Source organism: Salvelinus namaycush, chromosome 18 (genome assembly GCF_016432855.1).
Source record: "Salvelinus namaycush isolate Seneca chromosome 18, SaNama_1.0, whole genome shotgun sequence".
NCBI lineage: Eukaryota > Metazoa > Chordata > Actinopteri > Salmoniformes > Salmonidae > Salvelinus > Salvelinus namaycush.
In genome coordinates this window covers 22,018,163-22,033,747 of record NC_052324.1, presented here as the reverse complement: position 1 = coordinate 22,033,747, position 15,585 = coordinate 22,018,163, and the positions used below count along the sequence as shown (strand labels likewise).

Here is a 15,585-nt window from a genome sequence, read left to right as displayed (position 1 = left end):
AAGGCCATAAAACTACAAATCAAACTATGAAAAGCTGTAAAAAAATATATAATATATACATACCTAAAATATACACATCTCATCTGACTAACTGGATCCACAAGTCTAGGTGGAGACAACGAAGCTACACATTTCAGATTACTCGAGTCTTCGCTTTGGCTTTAATCAAATTTGACGCTCTGTAGAACACTGTGACTCCTTAACCCCTGTAAACCAATTGTACTTGTTATGTGGAGGTCGCTAAGGGCACCCAGGGGCAATAGAGAATTGCATATGTTTGGACATCATCCACATCAACAAGCTGAATGATAACTAAATAACCATTTCCGTTATGGCATTACACTGAAAGCTCTGTCAGCGTCCATCAGCTGTGCTCCTAGGACTGACTGTCACAATGTGCAGAGCTGGCGGTCCAAAACTGCTGTTCCACCTATATGCCTTATCCCAGAGCAACCTTGATTTTTGATTTAACCCACCTGGAAGACCATGTGTGTTGAATTTAGGCAATCACTGAACTGATCAATTAGCACAGTTGGTCAGGTGTGGTGCCTAGTTGGACCAAAATCCTGCAGTACCTGCGACACTCCAGGAACAGGGTTACCTACCCCTTATCACCTTTCCCCTCTCGCCTTATCCTAAGAACCTTGTTTGAAAGTGTTGCATCTTCCCCAGACATCTTCCTCTCAACAAATTAATAATTTGAGTGAAAGTTTGTAAATTGGGTAAATAAAGCTTATACACTCTTCCAAGATACATTAATCTGCTGCTTGTAAATGTATTCAAGCTTACAGTGCATGTACTATAAACACTAGCATTATTACACTGTAAATATGTATGAAATTGTAATAGGAGTTGAAATGGGAGTAGCACGCCAGTTCACACTTTAGTGAACTTGTTACGCATTGTATTGACACCATGAACACTCATATTTCTGACAAATGTTTTGAAGTGTCATGTAATCACCTAGGTATGTACAACTTATAACCGAGGAACACTTATGTATGCCCAAGAAAACACATTTTCATCCACCTGTGTTAATGTGGCATCTAGGACCTTTCTGTAGAATGAATGCAGGTGCAATGTGCTGTCTCGACATCCCTTACCAGGAGACTTGAGCCAGGGCGAGCAGTGCAAAGCCACAGCACCGTTATGGGGATTTGCTTTTCTGGAAGGAGACGAACTGATTTACAACTTCAACAAGAAGAGCAGCTGCTCCGCTCACTAAAGTCATCCTGGAAAGATACCCATTCATGTCTTTAAAAACTGGGTGGTTCAAGTCCTGACTGCTGATTGGCTGAAAGTCGTGGGATATCAGACCATATGCCACAGGTATGGCAAAACATATATTTTTACTGCTCTCATTATGTTGGTAATCAGTTTATAATAGCAATAAGGCACGTGTTGGGTTGTGCCTAAGAGCAGCCCATAGCTGTGGTATATTGGCCATATACCACACCCCTTCGGGCATTATATCTTTAATATAGTACAGGTTGGAGAGTCTACTCTGGCCATACTAGCATATACTTAAGAATTATTATTTATTTTTTACCTACGGTAACCTACCTGTAGTTACTTTACTTACTGTACCCTGCGTTCTTGGAAGTAAAGATTGCAGAGTAGACCTAGAGAAAGCATTTCCATGGCCTTCATATGAACTTAGGTGAAACCAGATTAATATCTGAGTACCAAGGAATCTAGAACTGTATGATCTGATAGTATCATGCAGCTGTCTGATTGGCCTGCTAGGGAAGGGCAATGCATTCTGGTCCACAGCAGAGTAGCGCTCTGTGGGGGAGAGAATCCCTCAGATAAGAGAGCCTCAAGGTCTGGAAGCTGGCCGACCTCGGGATAACAACCAAAAGAATAGCAAGGCCCATATCTACCCCAGTTTATGCTCCCACCACCACCACATCTCATCAACAATCTCTCCTCTTCCCAGCTCCCTCCGTCTCCTGCTGCCTGCAGAGCTTAAATTAAAACCAGCTGTTTGGAATACCAGACTGATGAAACCCTATTTAGATTTTTTTCTTCCTGCTGTACAATCAGGTTTTATAGCGTGGAGTGAGGACTTTAGTGTACACTTTAAGAGAGCTAACGTTACTTAATGTGCTATAAAACGGGGCTCCACGACATGAGGACCACATACAGAAGGAATCCCAAAGCCCTGAGTAGTGGAGCCGTCACTGTGTCCCATCCATCAGCCAGGGCCCAATCACCTGGGAGGCAGATTGATTACCCAGACCCCTTGATAAAACCAGGGAGCCAAACTCCCTCCTAAACGGAGGCTTACTCCTAATACCGGAGAACATAGACATTAGTGAGCATGAGACATGCTGGCATTAACATGATATATTATCCAGCCTCCACAACCTCCTGCTCATGTCATGACAACCGTTTTATTTTCAATACAATTAACAGCTGTATGGCCTTGCTAGGAGCTCCATTGTTTAGGGGAGGATTCCACATATCACGATGGTGGTGTCATGGCTTAGCCCTTACCTCAATGCCGAAGTTGACGAGTTTGTCTCAGACTCAAATTGCATTGCTTCTACCTTAGCTCATCTGGCTCTCTGAGCCCCATGACGGCCCATCCCGAATACGCTAGAAAAATAAGAGCATCTGCTAACAGAGGGCTGTCCATGTACACCACACAGCCTGTGGTATGCTGAGAGCTCTTTTCCCTTTAGGCATGGGGGAGGTCAGGAAACTGCCTTCACAGTGTTGAAGTTATATTATGTGGAATGAGTGGCATACAGGTATACATGATCCACACTCTGGTGTCCTGAAACCTGCTGCTGGGGTTTAAGTTGATAGTTCGGGATTTTTATCTACTTGATCTACTTCCCCAGACGCAGATAAACTTGTGGATACCATTTGTCTCTGCATTCAGTGTGAAGAAAGTTCCCAACTTGCGTTAGCGCAAAACTACCTCAAACTTGGTTCATACTGGACAGAGGAGTTCAGCTGACTCCGGGGCAGTAGATAAAGGGATTCAGAGCCAAAATCCCGAACTATCCCTTTAATGATCCGCATCATTACATTGACTCAAGCCATTGACTCATCTCACCTTTTAAATGTGATAAACACTTACTCGCTACACTTATTCAGTCGATCCACAGACCACACCGTCATTTACCATGTGTGCGCTTGGGTGGTCTGTTTTTTTGGAGCAATGCACATCTTTTGGTTAACCCGATACCTCAACAGTCCATGCATTTCTAGACTCCCAAATAGCAAAATTCACAAAGGGACGATAGCAGAGATTCTTGTTGTTGTCTTCTCACGTTGGAAAGATTACCAGCACTGTACACTTATTTGAAATAAAACCTACTGCATATTTAAATAATAGCTAAAACATTAGCTAAAAACATTACCTTGCTACTCCGCTAGCAGCTTGCTAGCTAAAAACAGTAAGCAAGCTAGCCTTTAATCTTAGCACATCTCCCCCATGTGAAATAATCAGATTTATAAATAATATGCCCTGGAAAATATTATTACACTTGCCAGTGTAACCTACGACAATAACATACATTATCCCAGTTCGATATTTTTTATTTAACCTTTATTTAACTAGGCAAGTCAGTTAAGAACAAATTCTTATTTACAATGACAGCCTACCTGGGAACAGTGGGTTAACTGCCTTGTTCAGTGGCATAACGACAGATTTTTACCTTGTCAGCTCGGGGATTCAATCTAGCAGCCTTCGATTACTGGCCCAACGTTCTAACCACTAGGCTACCTGCAGGCCCTGATATGCTGCTTGAATGCATCAGATAAAGATACAGCACATGGTTACAGCTGTTTTAACCCTTTCAAAATAGCCTACAATCATGTAGTTATTGCTTCTAAACAAAATGCATTTGAGGGGGATTCTATTAAGGCTATAATGTTGCTTGGTTTATTGTTTAAAACAGTCGCTGAGATTATAATTTGGTTATCAATGCAAAATAGACTGCCAATTTGATGCATATAGATCAGATCAATGAACCAAGCGAGTTGGTTCAGCCTCATTATCTACACAACACTGCCCCTACCCAAAGGAAGGAATAATGCGATGCTTTTCAAAATTTGAGTGGAGAAAATCTGCGTAACAAGCGCCGTATGCAGGCCTACGTACTACAAGAGACCGCCTATTTTGTGATGAAAAACGACATGCACGTTATGCACTACGATCTAAGGTGCCTGTCAACCAGCTCCTTACTTACACCTGTAAAAGTAGGCACAGCGATTTTTTGTGTTATATATATAATTTTTATAAACGTGTTATTTCTACATACTGTAAAGTAAAACAGATGCTATCAATGTGGATTTGAAAGGTATTCATGCTTTGGCTGGCAGATGATCTATCAAGTTCAACAAAAAGTAGTCCCGATTTCTTCATGAAGAAAAGTACTGTACCACATCTGAAACTCTGAAGTAGTTCTGGCCAGACCTAATGGATGTGAAAAACACATATCTGGGATAAATAAATTGATAAAAACACATTTGCACACATATTCATCTTGGCACTTCAAAGGGATTCATTGATGTCACAGAACGTAGGGAGTCTGTGGCTGAGGGGGGAGGGGGTGGTTATCCCTTCCTCAAAGGGTGCTGAGATGCTCCTGATGGGCCCTGCTCTTGAGAAGCCAGCGAGTGCTATAAACAGAATTTCTAATGGCAGGCGGGAGGGTTGGTGGGTAGGTGGTGAGCTAGCAGGAGAGGGGTGGCGGGTGGAATTGAAGCCAGCTCATGCTTTTCCACAGAGACCAAAGAGGGAGGAATAGAAACCAGGACTGGCACCATTTCACACACACTTCAATACAAGTGCTGTTATGAACTGTACATGAACAACCCTGAGTCTGAAAGATGAAATACAGAGAAATATCCCTCCTCCCAGAGACACCGGAAAAGAGGTAGGCTGAGATTCTAGAGCAATGACCTAAGTAGCATCTTCACCACTTCATGAAGTAATCAGTAGAAATGTTAATGCCAAAACAAATGCCTCATCTCTCAAATGTAAAACCAAGTTCCTATAGTGTTAAAAGTGGTTTGTATTATTTTCATTCAATTACTATAGAAGGGGTGGGTACGTCTACTAGAGAAAGGTTTTCATACAGACTTTAGGACATGCATGCCTTCAGAAAGTCTTCGCATCCCTTGACTTTTTACACATTTTGTGGTGTTACAGCCTGATTTTAAAATGGATTACATTGAGATTTGGTGTCACTGACCTACATGTCAAAGTGGAATTATGTTTAGACATTTTTACAAATTAATTACAAATGAAAGGCTGAAATGTCTTGAGTCAATAAGTACTCAACCCTTTTATTATGGCAAGCCTAAATAAGTTCAGTCGTAAAACTTTGCTTAACAAGTCACATAATAAGTTGCATGGACTCACTGTGTGCAATAGTGTTTAACATGATTTGTTAATGACTACCTCATCTCTGTACCCCACACATACAGTTATCTGTAAGTGAAATTCAAGCACAGATTCAACCAAAGACAAGGGAGGTTATCCAATGTCTCGCAAAGGGCACATATTGGTATATAGGTACAAATTAAAAAACAGACATTCAATATCCCTTTGAGCGCGATGAAGTTATTAATAACACGATGGTGTTTCAATACACCCAGTCACTACAAAGATACAGGCGTCAGGCCTTACAGGCCTTACTCTGTTGCCGGAGAGGAAGGAGAGGGCGGCAGGTAGCCTAGTGGTTAGAGTGTTGGGCCAGTAACCGAAAGGTTGCTGGATCGAATCCCTGAGCTGACAAGGTAAAAATATGTAATTCTGTCCCTGAACAAGGCGGTTAATCCACTGTTCCCCGGTAGGCTGTCATTGTAAATAACTGATTATAGGAAACCGCTCAGGGATTTCACCACGACGCCAATGGTGACGATGACTTTAAAACAGTTAGAGTTGAATGGCTGTGATAGGAGAAAACTGTGGGTGGATCAACAACATTGAAGTTACTCCGCAATACTAACCTAATTGAGCTTTACACACAATTCAGATGTGAAAAGCCCTTACACCTTGCCCAAACCGGCTGCGCGCTATCGTGCATAAATGTATTTCCCCCCCCCCACACTAAACGCGATCACGACACGCAGGTTAAAATATCAAAACAAACTCTGAACCAATGACATTAATTTGGGGACAGGTCGAAAAGCATTAAACATGTATGGTAATTTAGCTAGTTAGCTTGCACTTGCTAGCTAACGTTAATTTGTCCTATTTAGCTAGCTTGCTGTTACTAGCTAATTTGTCCTGGGATATAAACATTGAGTTGTTGTTTTACCTGAAATGCACAAGGATCTCTACTCCGACAATTAATCCACACATAAAATGGCCAACCGAATATTTCTAGTCATCTCTCCTCCTTCCAGGCTTTTTCATCGTTTAAATTATATGGTGATCGCATCTAAACTCATTGTATTACCACGACTACCGGCAAAACAGTTCATCTTTCTATCACCCACGTGGGTATAACCAATGAGGAGATGGCACGTGGGTACCTGCTTCTATAAACCAATGAGGAGATGGCACGTGGGTACCTGCTTCTATAAACCAATGAGGAGATGGGAGAGGCAGGACTTGCAGCGCGATCTGCGTCAGAAATAGGAATGAGTTCTATTTTAGCCCTTGGCGTCGCAGACGCTCGTTGGCGCGCGCGAGCAGTGTGGGTGCAATAATTGAATAACATGGATTTCAAAATTTATTTTGCGACGCTCGCGCACGCGACGTGTCCGGTCTGGTCAGCATGTTAGAGACTTACCCAGAAAAACTCACAGCTGTAATCGCTGCCAAAGGTGTTTCAACAAAGTATTGACTCAGGGGTGTGAATGAGATATTTCTGTATTTTATTTTCAATACATTTGAAAAAAAAATAATCTAAAACTTGTTTTGACTTAGTCATTATGGGGTAGATGGGTGAAAAATAAATATATTTAATCCATTTTGAATTCAGACTGTAAATGTGGAATAAGTCAAGGGGTATGAATACTTTCTGAAGGCACTGTATCAGAACTTTAATCTGGGTTACAGCTGGATATTAAAAAGTGTTAGTAGAACACGGTTATACAGAACCTTATTTTCCTTTAGTTTAGCCAAATAAACTTGTAGGACATTTCATTTACCCATTGCAAGCAATAAGCCCACTTATGACAAATACTGTATACCATTTTAGAGGTGAGATGTGTGCAGGCCTTAACGTTCCTGATGCAATCTTTTTTTAATAGAAATGCTGCCACTAAATTGATGTAGATTTGTTTGCCTTTGAAGAAAAAAATCCTTTCCAAAACATAAACCTAGTCCAAAATGTTGCTCCGTTTACACCGTCCTTGGTTAAAAAAATATTTGCAAGCTTACATCAAGATTACTTTCAGCAGTCGCACACAGCATCGAGGCTTGTCAGAATGAGAGCTCTGGACACTGTTCCCTCTGTAGCAGAGCACAGACAGAACCTCCCCTGCTGCGCTCCTCACCACACCCCTGCACCTCCACCATTGGGACTGCAAGGTGAGTGGAAAAGACAGTGGTCTACCTGATTAAAAGATAGCTCCACACAAATGCCGCACTTCCGACTTACCCCCACACCAGTTTGTTGCCAGTGTTTTATGTTAATGTCAACTCTAGAGTAATTGTGTTTCCATAGCTAGGCCTGACAGTGAGACTTGGGAAGAGCAGAATCAACATCCTCTGCATAATCAAATCAGTTGCTTTGTGAGAAGCTGTTAAAGTTCAGTTAGACATTGTTATGTAAATGGTGGCTGAAAAGTACCACTGGCCTGTCTGGCTTTGGCCCCAGGTGAAAAACTGGTCCTCCGGAGCCATGGCCCAGTGAGACACGGGTGCCAGCCCCCGTAGATGGAAACAGAAAAGTCTGAGCCTTTTGGGTAAAACACTGACGTAAATCCTCAGTGGAAATGCGCCAGAATACTGTTTGCTTATACAAGGTGAGGCCCTTTTTTTCAACAAGACAATGTCATGGTTTACTTTTCTTTGTCAACATATTTTTAAACACCAAAAAGACTGGAAAAAGGAAGACGTCAGAGAGGCATGCAATTGTAGTACTGACATGTTCAGACATTGTAGCAGCACATTCACGCCCTAATTGACTAGCACACATGCATTTGATTCAGTTGTATCCAGGTGACTTAGCCTACCTGACACACTGCACCCACAAGAGATAATTCACTGTTTACTGATACAACATTGTAAAAAGGGAGTCCCTTAAAAAAAAAAAATCTTGACTGAAATATAATAGGGCCAATAAACCTTAGCGTTTTGAACAATTCCTCCAGCACTCTTCACTGAGAGTTCCTAATCACATCCATTTACAATAGGCCTAAAAAACAACACTATCTGACAGTCTACCTCACAGGGGAAAGCCTCCTTGGCCCTCACCCATGACAACAGTCTGGTGAAACGTCTTTCCAAAAGCAAAGTTCCTCCTGAACTCTCAGCGGATTACAGCGGAATTTCAGCTCAGAACAGCCACTAAATCAGTTATGCTTCTCCCTCTAGAGATTTGTGTTGTGCTGAGCCAAAGTGTCTTACATTGCTCATGATAGGGTTGTCATTTGCACATTCTTAAGTTGTGCCTCAAAACAATAGACATACCATACTAGATTAAACCAGAAACACTGGACTCGGGGGTAAAAACAAGGCGTATTCTACAGAAAGCATGCTGGTCTCTTGAGAAAAGCCTAAGAATAATGCTTATTCAGCTGTTACTGTTCTCTTCGTCTGGATATTACGTTACTTCTAAAAACATGGAATATCAATTGATTGAAAATACCCATCTATTGTCATAGTCTATAAATTACTCATATTTATTTCTAAATTAATTCTATCACATAGCTTGCAATTATTTCATCCAGTTATTGGGAGGCCAGAAGGGGGAGTTGTTGACAGTATTGTTCGAGAGAGAGAGAATGTACCTTGGGGAGAAAAAGTAAGACTTCTCTAACAGTCTCACCTAAAAGTGAGACGTATGCAAAATTGGCAAGGCAGAGTTGTTGAAGCACCTCTACTGTGCCTATGTTCGTGTTTACATTCCTTTTTCTGATCCACAGGTATTCTGAACTCTGTTTTATTCTTATTCCTGATATGTACATCTTTAAAAACAGACACTGCAGGCCAAATCCATTGTTGTTGTTGTTTATTTTTTATGTAGTAACTGTTCAGAGCTAGAGAACAACATATTTTCGACACCAGTCTACTGTATGAAACAACTTGAAATCTGCAGCTTGAGGGCTATTAGGTATTCTGTTTGAGAGGCTTAACTTTTATGCCCTTCATTTATATACATAGGAGAGAACCAATCTGGAGCAATGATGTCAAAGTCAACAAGACAAAGTTCTGGTATGAGCCTGTATAGAGATCTCAATCAGTCTCCAGCTAACGAACCAATTAGGAAACCTTGCAGGTATGTACACAGAGCAAATGTACAGTGCAAATGTTACTGTGGAACTCATTAGTTTAACAAACTTGTGTACCCAATGTTTGAGCAGAGACCAATGATCAAGTATTCTCCATTAAATGCAGCTATATCCAACTCGGCATACCAATTTAAAAAACTATCATTGTAGGCTAAAAAGATTATAAATTCAACATCAGATTATTCAAAGTCAGAGCATTTTCTACTAAGTCCCAGGCAGTGAGTTTTATTCAGCTCCATATGGCAATACCAGTAAATCAGTCACAGTTTAGGACTACTTGTTCAGTAAATATCCAGAGTATTCCAGCCAGCCATTGTATCACTGTGGCTGCTCTACCAAGGTGGTGCTCTTTGACAGAACGGGCTCAACATGGCCCATTAACCTGATTCTTTCCTCCCCCTATAGTTTGGGGGAGCTCCAGAAGTATTGGTATGTGACACATTTGTTGTTGTTTTGGCCCTGTACTCCAACACTTTGGATTTTGAAATGATACAGTGCAGACTGTCAGCTTTAATTTGAAAGTATTTTCATTCAAATTGTGTGAACCGTTGAGAAATTACAGCACTTGTTGTACATAGTCCCCCCATTTTAGGGGATCAAAAGTATTGGGACCTCATTTACTTATACAGTATGTGTATTAAAATATTCAAAAGTTTAGTATCTGGTCCCATACTCCTACCAAGCAATGATTACATCAGGTTTGTGACTAAAGAACTTGTTGGATACATTTGCTGTTTGTTTTGGTTTCATATTATTTTGTGCCCAATGGAAATTAATGGTAAATATTATATTGTGTCTTTTTGGAGTCACTTTCATTGTAAATTAGAATTGAATAGGTTTTTAAACACTTCCACATTAATGTGGATGCTACAGATGCACACATATCAAAATGCTAACCTCACCCGTTATTTTAACAGTGAGAGGTTAGCATGTCTTGAGCATATAATATTTGTCTGTATCTTTCTCACTCATCATTATTTATGATTCATTCAAGACTATCCATAATCACAGTAGCATCCACATTTGTGTAGAAGTGTTCAGAAACATAGTCTATTCTTATTTACAATAAATTGACTCCAAAATGACACAATACATTATTTAGCATTCATTTCTACTGGGCACAAAATAATCTGAAACACAACCAAAACTAGCAGCAAATGCATCCAACAAGTTTGTAGAGTCACAAGCTTGATGTAATCATTGCAAGCTAGAAATATGGGACCAAATACTAAACTTTTGACTACTTTAATAGACATTAGTGAATTTTTCCCCAATATTTTTGGTCCCCTAAATTGGGTAGACTATGTGCAAAAAGTGCACCTCATAGTCATAGCTTCATTTCAAATCCAACGTACTGGTGTACAGAGCCAAAACAACAACAAGTGTGACTGTCCAAATCCTTTTGGAGCTCACTGTAGCTCCAGCATTGGTACACTTAGAGGGAATGTGGATCCCTCCCCAAAGCAACTGAAATTGAGAAAGAAAACCGACAGCCCTCCAGACTCACTTTTTGTTTAGGAGTTTTTTCTTTTTCTGAACAAAATCAAAACCATGGTGGGAGGTAGAGCTCTGGGTCCCAGCATGCTTTGTGAGGGGTCATGGAGGAACAACATGAGGTCAAGACAGGGTTTACCAAAATGTTATCATTTCCCTCACTCAACATAATAAATAGGATATATCTGCTAAAATACTAAGTCAATTTTCTGTATCTGGAATTGGTTTTCATTGTAAATAACATTATTAGTATATGGGGTCTGGCACATTTTGCAAAAAACACCCAGAAAAAACTACTTCACTGACTTTGGATATGTTTAACATTTTGGTAAACTTGCACACAAAAGACAAAGGGGGGAGAAAGGAAGGAAAAATATCCAGAAGGAAGCAACAAGAGGGGAAATATTGTATATTTGTCCATACAATTAATAGTATTGTGATGTGAGTGAAGTGCATGGATTGCTTGCAAAAAGATGGATCATACAAAATGTTCTACACGAAATGGTCTTAATTTAAACAACTTTTCATCTCATTGCCAAATTCCGGATATGAATCCACAAAAATAGTAAAAATTCTAATCTTAGATTGAAGGAACCGAAATTAAGGCAAACATCTGAATGTATCCAGAAAAATGTCAAAGGGCCATATGAGAGTGAAAAGTATAAACAGAAAACACAGGCCTTCTACTTAAACTAGTATTTTCTTTTGACTATTCCTACAAAACAAATGTCATGACTTGAGGAGCAAACAAACATCTCCACAGTGGTATGAACCTTGTGTGCAGAGAGTAGGCATTTAGTTAATGAGCCCCAATGGAGACCTCCAATGAAGCCATCAAGCGCCTGCTCAGAATAACAATGGTCAACTAACGCCTCACTAATTGAATGGAAGGTACAGGGAGGCAGGGAGAGTTGGTTTGAAACAGTGAAAAGGAGACAGAAAAAAGCAGATAAAGGAAGGGGGTTATTGCTTTTCAGTGAAATGCTTCACTGGTCCCATCCAAATCACTCGCTTTTGGGGCTGAGAGAAGGATTGTGGGATGGAAATACTCTTAACAACAACAGTATTTCATTAGGTGGTTTCTCAAAGAAGTTTATGCTAGCCACATTGGTTTTAATTGATTTGATGCACAGAAATGATATTTTCTTTAACTGTTAATTATATATAACGGATAACAATATCTACATGAAATGGATACAGAAATCTGAAGTGTGTACATATTTCTTCTCTACAAGCAGGCCTCGTAATAGTGTATTAGATTAGTGCACACTGTTCCTCCATAATATGCCACACAACCTGCTATACATTGTGGTATATGGAAAATAGATTTTGTAGGAAATTATGTCATTACAGTAGGCATACATTTTTTTGGGGGGGATGACACTTTCTAAATCATGGGCATATGACTTTGGGTAAATAACTGGTCTAAAACCAATGCTGACATGACAGTTAATTCAAGAAAACCTATCTTGCTGAATGCCCTTGTTATGGGACACTACTGAGACCTACTGCATGTTGTTTTGATCAGGTCTTTAAACTGCAACATCTGATGCCATGTGCATCAAGTGTCTAAGAGTGCAGGTATCATGCACCCAGAAACTATTGCCAAGGTTTGCTTTATGCAAATTGTTGAATTTGGGCTCTAGGGAACATTGAATGGGCTTAAAACGTATGGATCTCAATGTAGTATGTACTTAGTACTGGAGTCGGATGAGTTTTTGCTGATAACTACCTTATTGAGGAAAAGCGTAATTACTATGCCTGCGATATGTGGTTGTCCCACCTATCTTCAGATGAACGCACAAACTGTAAGTCACTCTGGATAAGAACGTCTGCTCAATGACTAAAATGTAACAAGTTGTTGCTAACCAGGCCAGTGCCACAGCTTCAGTTGAAGAATCACATTTACAAAATGATGATACTGCTCATATTTATCATACCATATACACTTCTGCCTCAAAATAAATAGATCAACGTCTTGATTAATCATGGACTTCATGAGAATTGGAGATTGAGTCTAAATTGGCAGTTAATATCCTACAGAAGGCTGACGGGAGAAAATCCCCAAAGAACAAAAGAACTAGTTACTCCTTGAGAGGCCACACTAAGGGAATATGGCAATCTGGTTATGCAGAATTAACTTTTACGCATGCCTTTAGTGGACAGCAGATGCAGATTAGTGGCAACACTGAAGAGTAACTTTTGCTGAACTTTGTTATGGCCACTCACCGTTCTTGCGCTAGGGGACAGGGCCCCATTGGATATGTAGGGGTTGGTAAGATCTGGGATCATGAAAAACGGGTACCCAGGATAATGGGGACTCTTGAAAAAGCCACCATCTTGCTGTCTTCTGAATGCTGTAGGGACAGAGCATGGAAGTCAGTATAGAAAAGGGACATCACTATAATATGAAATGCATTAAAAATATATTAAGCAACAGAGGTAGTTTTTACCTTCACTAAAGTAATCCCTGGTTTTCTCGTAACTGTCTAAGTCTGGTCTTGGTTGAGGGCGCCTCTCTGCTTGCTGACAAGGACAGAGGCACACACAGAACAAGAAGGGAAAACATGTTATTGTAGGCTAGTCTATTTCAGCAATAGGTTCATACCAGAAAAATAGTGTTTGAAATGGGATGTATAGGGCCTATTTAGGACAAGCTTTTCAGTAGATCACCCTTCAGTGCAACGTCCTTACCTCGGAGTCTGATGAGCTACTGTTGTTTTCAGATTCGTTTACCAAAGAAGACTTCAGATCATCCAAATCCCTCTCGGCTGATACATTTTCGGATATTTTTTCCTCTTGCTCCCCTTCATCTTTGAATGATATCATTTCATCATTCGCCCCTAAATCATCGCCGCCGCCTCCGTTAAGTTGTGGCATTTTGTTGATAAAAAAGTTTATCCCTGATAAAGTTGGCAAGAAGGCGCAATCGCTCCAACAATCCGAAATAAATAGTCTATTTGCAAAGAAGAAAAGTCCAGTTAGCGCAGTAGTATAAACACTGACAGTGTGAAAACAAATGCCACGTTTTCACATCTCCATTTTGATATACTGAATCTCCCACTTTTCCATGATGATGAGCTCCAATAATCCACCAAATACAACTGTTTTAATTTCGGCGTCAATATCCGGATAAAGTAATTTCGCAAAGTATCTTCTTCACTCTTCCCAGTCGGTTACCTGTAGCCCACTCTCCCTCTGTATGGGTGCTGAAGAATGCAACTTCGATATTCTTCCTGAGACGCACACAGGCAAACAAACTGGGTACGAACTAATTGAAATTGAAGACTGACGTCCAATTTCACCTTCTAAAATCCATCCATACGTGATTTACAATTCGACAGACAAAGTATGTCTTATTATAAGCATCGAAATCGAACCACATCTATTGCTTTCTTTCTCAGGGCACTCTCTCGTTAGTAAATATAGTTTCGACCAAAACTATATTTAGTTCGAGGAAGTTTACCTTTTTATAACTAACCTTAGTATGTTCAAAACATGAACTGAAATTATATCCGGTGCAAAATCGATATTTTCGGGTAGGTCGACCGAGGTCTTTCCCTCCACATTAGCTGACGGGGAATGCGCTCAAAAACTACTTGGTTGTTCAAGTGGAAGTAAAAGCGCAGCCTGTTCAGAATGCAGAGGAGGAGTTAGCAGAGAAAAACGACACTTCATTTACCATGTAAACGGGGTATGCTTAAAGGAACAGTTTGACCATATTATACATTACAAAGTTACCATTCATATTGAAATAGTATCCTGTTGTTTCAACATCAGTAAGATATCGATGGTTATGTGACTAACCATTCTTCCAAGATCTATGACAATGTTATAGGTATTTCACTTTAATTTAGACCTTTAAAATATAAAGTAATATTCATAAACGTTTGTTCTAGGGTGCACTTACTGACAGAATTTGGCAGAGAGAGTGAAGTTGGACTTTCTATCAAGAAAACCAAATATTATGGAATTTCTCTAGGAGGGTATAATAACTCCTATTATAATAGCCTATACAGTAATCTTTAGAAATACTTAATCCTCCAACAACAGTATATTTATTTTCTTTGTGCTGCTGTGTCCAGAAGCAGCAACACTGTCTTTCATCCTTGTGTGTTCCCATGCAGCTCTATCTCCCGTCCAAGCTGTGAACCCAGCAGCAGCCATGCTGCCTACAGCCATGTGATAATGACAGGCTCAGTAAAATAGTCTTAATTACACGCTGCCATGCTAAATGTGTGTTGGTGTGTGTTCTTGGAACAATGCACTTGGAAAGGCAAGGCCCAGCATCATGGGGATAAGCAGGGTCTGTTTGCAGGGCTTTAGGTTTGGCTTGGTAATAAAATCCTCTCACTATATGAGGTTGGATCCCCAGCCCTCCCACCCAGACAGGACTGTCCTGGCCATATCACTAACATTGCCTGCTTGATGCCCTCTGCATTGAGTTAGAGCTTTTGGATGTACCATTGGGAGGAATCTACATGTGTTTTGTGATGTTGACTAATGAAGACGCAGCTAACGACTGGAATGAGCTGTAACAAACACTCAAACTGGACAGTTTTATCTCAATCTCTTCATTCAAAGACTCAATCATGGACACTTACTGACAGTTGTGGCTGCTTTGCGTGATGTATTGTTGTCTCTACCTTCTTGCCCTTTGTG

The 15,585-nt window shown here is 40.4% G+C and overlaps 1 protein-coding gene across 2 annotated transcripts in view; it reads right to left on the bottom strand.

The window, feature by feature from the left end:
- LOC120063242 (transcription factor 7-like 1-B) overlaps window positions 1–14,492 on the bottom strand; it is a 53,323-nt gene extending 38,831 nt beyond the window's left edge. For both annotated transcript variants that reach the window (XM_039013486.1, XM_039013487.1), the window contains exons 1-3: window positions 13,618–14,492; window positions 13,377–13,449; window positions 13,153–13,280 (exon numbers count right to left, since the gene is read on the bottom strand). In XM_039013486.1, the coding sequence (XP_038869414.1) occupies window positions 13,153–13,280; window positions 13,377–13,449; window positions 13,618–13,803 (387 nt within the window). In that variant the 5' untranslated portion in view covers window positions 13,804–14,492. The remainder of the gene's footprint in view (window positions 1–13,152; window positions 13,281–13,376; window positions 13,450–13,617) is intronic.
- Between the last annotated feature and the right edge of the window lie 1,093 nt (window positions 14,493–15,585).